This window comes from Spinacia oleracea, chromosome 1 (assembly GCF_020520425.1).
Source record: "Spinacia oleracea cultivar Varoflay chromosome 1, BTI_SOV_V1, whole genome shotgun sequence".
In the NCBI taxonomy this organism is placed as follows: Eukaryota; Viridiplantae; Streptophyta; class Magnoliopsida; order Caryophyllales; family Amaranthaceae; genus Spinacia; species Spinacia oleracea.
Genome location: NC_079487.1, coordinates 79,540,870 through 79,546,500, shown reverse-complemented (window position 1 = coordinate 79,546,500; position 5,631 = coordinate 79,540,870). Strand labels below are relative to the sequence as shown.

At 36.3% G+C, this 5,631-nt stretch overlaps 1 protein-coding gene across 2 annotated transcripts; it reads left to right on the top strand.

Annotated features, from left to right (window-relative positions):
* Positions 1 to 236: 236 nt before the first annotated feature.
* On the top strand, positions 237 to 5,333 carry LOC110799951 (uncharacterized). 2 transcript variants are annotated; one of them, XM_056834821.1, is made up of 10 exons: positions 237 to 437; positions 1,251 to 1,332; positions 1,805 to 1,928; positions 2,783 to 2,819; positions 2,930 to 2,999; positions 3,119 to 3,223; positions 3,805 to 3,955; positions 4,077 to 4,159; positions 4,712 to 4,805; positions 4,899 to 5,333. In XM_056834821.1, exons 2-10 carry the CDS (start codon positions 1,299 to 1,301, stop codon positions 4,990 to 4,992), a joined length of 792 nt encoding a protein of 263 aa, XP_056690799.1. In that variant the 5' UTR covers positions 237 to 437; positions 1,251 to 1,298; the 3' UTR covers positions 4,993 to 5,333. The 2 variants fall into 2 exon arrangements, with proteins under 2 accessions (XP_056690799.1, XP_021860929.1); XM_022005237.2 differs by lacking the exon at positions 1,251 to 1,332 and having other exon boundaries at positions 240 to 437.
* Positions 5,334 to 5,631: the final 298 nt, after the last annotated feature.

Sequence of the window (5,631 nt, the reverse complement as noted above, 5' to 3'; positions counted from 1 at the left end):
TTGTTCTTAACGAGTCTGCGGGTGCCTGTTTAAACAAAAGTGCGGCCCATGCTCCCAACCCGTTAGACAAGATATTTATCGGGTCAGGTACCCTGCCCGTTTATTTCAAAAAAATCAACAAATTACCCGCTTAATTTATGCCGGGTCAGCGGATCGGGTATTTTTGAACACCCGTAAGGAGTATAGTGCAGTAGTGCACACGTGTGGTGGGGTATTCTGCTGGTCTCGCATGGTCTCTCCCGGTGGACGAAACTATGAACAGTAGAAGCAGCAAGCCTGGAGGAGAGAGAACCAAACTCTGCCTAAATTATTACTCGTATTATTATTGTTATTTGAGAAATCAAATTCAAATACTACTTGATTTTAGAGAGAGAAAACGAAATCCCATATGCCTTGGAACTTCCTTATAATCAATTAATCATTCACCCAATTTCCAGGTTAGTACCCCAGAAAGTTATAATCAAAGATAATAACTCTTTACATTATTTGACATTTTGATAGGAAATTCCCAATTCATTTTAGTTTTAAATATTGCATTTTTTTACTTAGAACATTTGGATTTTTCGGATTCTAACTTCTGGATATTTTACCATCCTCACAAATATGCGCCAAATGTTATTGTATTACTGTTGCATTTTACTTGGAATGTGTTGAGACTGTGAGATTAAACACAGTATTTGTCAGAATGTTTGAATGTTTAGATTCTAAATGCTAGGTTTTTAACCTTTCTGACTAATTTGTAGTGTTGTACCCAAAGTTATTATGGAAAATATATCAAATTGTAGATTTTCTGAATGCAATAACAAAAAAATTTCATCTTTTGAAATTTTGTTGGTTTTATTGAGGAATTGTTGTTTGATTTTTAAGGGTAGAAATTCTTTACTAGCTAAGTACAAACATGAATTTTCCATACAATGTGCACCGTATTTGGTGTGTGGTTGGATGGCTAGGTCCAATTTTATTTGTATGTGGATTCTCTTTTCAAAAAGGAGTTATACTTTTTTGGGTTTTATTTAACCCTTTTCATCATCGTTTCTTCTTTTAGGCTCCAGAAAATTCATCCCTTGAAATTAATACTTGTACCTTAATTAGTGCTGTTAACTTTCTTATTAATTTATTAATTTAGGATGTTTCAGTGATCAAGGTCGGTTTGTGTGTATTATCATGGTCTGTGATGTAGATAGTCTACTAGAACTGATTTAGATTCTTGGATTTATTTCCATTTTGCCCTCATTTGTATCTATAAATAGGAATAGACAGGCTTGGTCTTTATCATTGTGGTGTGTGGTTAAGCAAAGATGAATCCATTTGGTGATGATTTTGGCGTCTCAGGTTAGTCAATACTCAATAGAATTGCCGACCCTATCCTTTTGGGACTACGGCTTTGGCATTGTTGTTGTAGCCTTGTAGTTTAGTCAGTATAATATTCTTTAGCACTTGATCGAATGTTCTTTAGCACTCAATCTAGTAATTTGTCCTAAGATAAATCAGGAAGTTTGTTGTCTTGTCCTAAGTTAAGAACGTTGTACATTTAACGAGAGAGGGGGTTCAGTTACCATGTCGTGGAAGGATAGGGATTGAACCCATGTTAAGTAACTTAATGATAGAACTTGTCTAGGAATTTGTTGCATAAAGGCAGCCAGCTTAGCCAATCATATTGGATGTGGGATATTACATATTAGGATTAAAGCTAGTATTTTTTGTCATGAAGTCAATGAGGGGGGGGGGGGGGGGGGGGGTGGGTGGGAAACTTAGCTTTATTCTTACAATTAGTTGTTGAAATTCCCTGTATGCGCTGTTTCAGGTAGTGACGCAATTACTCCTATGACAATGAATTTGGAGTTTGGAGGAACTCATGTTGTCAAGCCTAAAGGGAAACACCAGGCTACTATAGTCTGGTTGCATGGAATGGGTGACAAAGGCTTGAGGTAATAACTTCAGTTAACCGCTCAATGAAAGGCATTCTAGCATTTTGGTTTTTGCATTAACAATCTTGTTCATTCTTAAGTTGAATTCCTTGATAGGCTAGTGGTAATGATAATATATAACCCTCATTGTTATAAACCGAACTTTGATCCGACACCTGACTTGCATGGACTAGGCTATTTCAGGACTATATATTCCTGATTGATTTTAAACTCATATGCTTTTGAGCAGAATGTAAATATAGTAAAAGGATAAGTGTGCTTGTCATGCTGACCTATACCCAATAAGAAAAAGGCAGGAATATGGTTGGTAACAGGAAAGACGATGAAAAATATCTCTAGTCGCGCACAGATGTACTCTAGCTGCTAATTTGTTCCGTGCTTTGTAAGAAACTTTCTCAAACACTCCCTTCTCATTCCAATCTCCTCTGAGAATAATTCCTTCCCATAGTCAAACTCAAAAAGTGTTTTTGAATCATATTCGCAAATCCTGGCACAGGGGACCGCACTAACACAATCTTGCAACTTTTCAAGGTCCTCTGAACAAGTTAATTTTGTCCAATTTAACAACTTTTCCACACAGCATGAGCAAAACAGACAAGGCTATATTCTATTTCATTCCTTGGTTGTCTTTACATATAAACAAGATATTGTGCTACACTTGGAAAGGCATATACCATGCTTAACAGCATTTTTAGCTGGACCATCTGAAGTTTAAAAGGTTTCCTAAGTTTCGATGTGTTTCTTGGCTATTTTATGCTTACTTTTTCAATAACTTTGGCTATCTGATGCCTTATTTTCATAAAATTACTTAAATGAGGTTTATTAGGTCTTAACACTGAATTTCAATGTTGCAGCTGGTCTCAGCTCTTTGAGACCCTTCCCCTTCCAAATGTAAGTCCGGGTGTATTTTCTCAGAAACTTTATGTATTTAGATAGTCTTCCATTTCCGACATCCTTATGCTATTTGTGAGCTCAAATTTCATAGTATGGTAACCATGTAGATTAAGTGGATTTGCCCAACTGCTCCTACTCGCCCAGTTGCACTTCTTGGGGGATTTGCTTGCACTTCTTGTGAGTACCATAGCTGCTCTTCTTAGTCAGTACTGGCTCTTGCACTTCTGCTCCAGTATCTATAGATATCTAGTGTGTTTGTAATTACTGTAAAGGTCTTTTCGTATTGAAAATCTCAGGGTTTGATGTGGAAGATATATCAGAAAATGCGTCAGATGATTTGGGGGGTTTAGATGCTTCAGCAGCACACATCGCCAACCTTTTGTCCAGTGAACCCTCTGACAGTATGTGTTTGGATTTCAATTTAATGCTAATGATAGCTTAAGGGCTGATTAGTTTTGGCTCTAGCATTCCTTTTATACAAGGGTGACACCCCTTCTTGTCCTTGTGTCACATCTCTTTATTACTTGCCAAGAAAGAAAAAAAAAAAGAAGCATATTCCTTTTCCGTTTATGCTAATTATTCCTTCCATCGTACTTATTTGCGGGTTTCCTTCTTTTCCCTTATGTTTGGGGTATATTTCAGAATACAAAAGCTGCCTAGTTTTCGCTTTGTTGCATGAATGTCTCTGTATATTTAATGGTCAAATAAGTGCATTTTACCTGTATATCTAGGTGCTCATACAAGATTTTGGCATGAAACTTGCTATTAATTGCCAAGAATTTACAGTAACCTATTTAATTTTGTTTTATTAGTGAAACACTTATCTGGAGATATTATACGAGATCTTATGTACCACCACCACCTTTTTATGTTATATTGAGTACTGAGGAAAGTCTAAGTAACCTGTCAACTCAACTTTACCAACTTATAAAAGCACCTCTCTTCTTTGAGTTGGTAATTATCTTTGAATTACTACTTGCAGTTAAGCTTGGTATTGGGGGTTTCAACGTAGGTGCTGCAATCTCTCTGTATTCTGTGATATGCCAAGTTTTAGGGCGATACAGGAACGGGAGCTCTTATCCTATCAATCTGAGCGTAGTAGTGGGACTCAGTGGATGGCTTCCATGTTCAAGGTTTGTGTAATTTATTAATATGGTCACGTGCAATATATTTGGTTTCATCAAAATCCGTAATTACAAAGTGGGAACCTTTTACATCAAAAGCTTATGCTAAATCATGGTCTTAATTTCTCAGTTCAATGAAAACATGGATGGAGGAATCTCAAGAAGGTCAGCATCGTACAGCGTCACTGCCCATTTTACTTTGCCACGGGTCAGGTAGTGCCCATTTCTTTCTTATTGTGTTACGGAGTATTTGTTTGTCACTCATGCTATCATCTTCTCCTGCATTTGTTTCTTTGACTCTTTGAATGATACCGTTTGAAGAAGGGTAACACGATGCTAAATGTAAGATTTATTGCTATGCATAATGATTGTGAATCACTCTGTTAACTTCTTTTTAATAAGATACACTTTGCTTAATAAGTTCACGACATTTTCAACAAGTATAATTAGTGCCCACTTTGCTTCATGAATTGATCTGGTCTCTTTTTCTCAAATTATCGTGGAACTACTCTTTGAATAACTAACTTGTCAGGTACCCGACACACTATTATTGACAAAATTGCCCTTGAAACAATCAAAATTAAAGTGAGATCCGGAGAGGAACAAATTTATGTATGAATACTTTTTAGGGTGAACACGGAAAAAAAGTGTGGAACCCTTCACTAAATTGCGTTGTGGTGTTGGGTGGCTTACATCAAGGAACATTAAGCCTTGCTCTTTATTGAGGAATCATAGTTTCTCTTCGTTTTCTCTTTTGTGTTTCAGCTGATGAAGTGGTTGCGCATGAACATGGGGAGAAAGCTTTGGAAACCCTTACTTCACTTGGATTCCACAATATTACTTTCAGGAGCTACAATGGGTACACGATCCTTGTATTAGTTTCAAAACACTTGCTAAAAAGATGGAATTTATATTAGAATTGGTCTCACCGTATGATTATTTTCTTATGCAGGCTAGGTCATTATACAATCCCCGAAGAAACTGAAGAAGTCTGCAAATGGCTAACCACAATGTTAGACCTTGAAGGGACAACTTCTGATTCCTAGAGCAGTAAAACAGTGTGATGTGAAGGTAAACAAGAAAGCAGACTAAGTACCTTATCAAGAGCAAAACTAGCAATATTTTGAGATGCTACAAATAGATGGCAATAAAGAAACATGTATTATTATATCATACTTCATATTATATAGAAAAATATGGCATAATCCATGTAATTCGAAATGCAATACTCCGTAAGTAATACTATATTTTCGCTTAGCAAACAGTCTGTTATTCCTAGGGTTCTACTATATGATGAGAACTCCTTTAGTGTAATATCCGTCAAACTGTATGACTTGTATATTTGAATGTGGATGACAATAAATCGAGCGTGTTATAGATTGAAGAACGTAAAATCTCAGTGACTATAATTTGCAGTTTGCTGTATACGAAGTAGTTGTTAGAGTATGCTTGCAATTTCTAAATAGTTGTAGCTACAAGCTCAACCAATGTTAACTATGGAAGCTTGTAGATTGGTAAAAACTTGTACTCTAGAGCTTTGTAGAGCTATAAGGTTTGTAAATTTCAATTGGTCAAGCAAGTGAACAACATCATTAGAGAGTAAAAGTTGACATGTGGGATCCACTAATTAAATCCTAAAAGATTGTACTTTACTATTGTGAGAGTTTGTAGCTTGGTTGAACAAA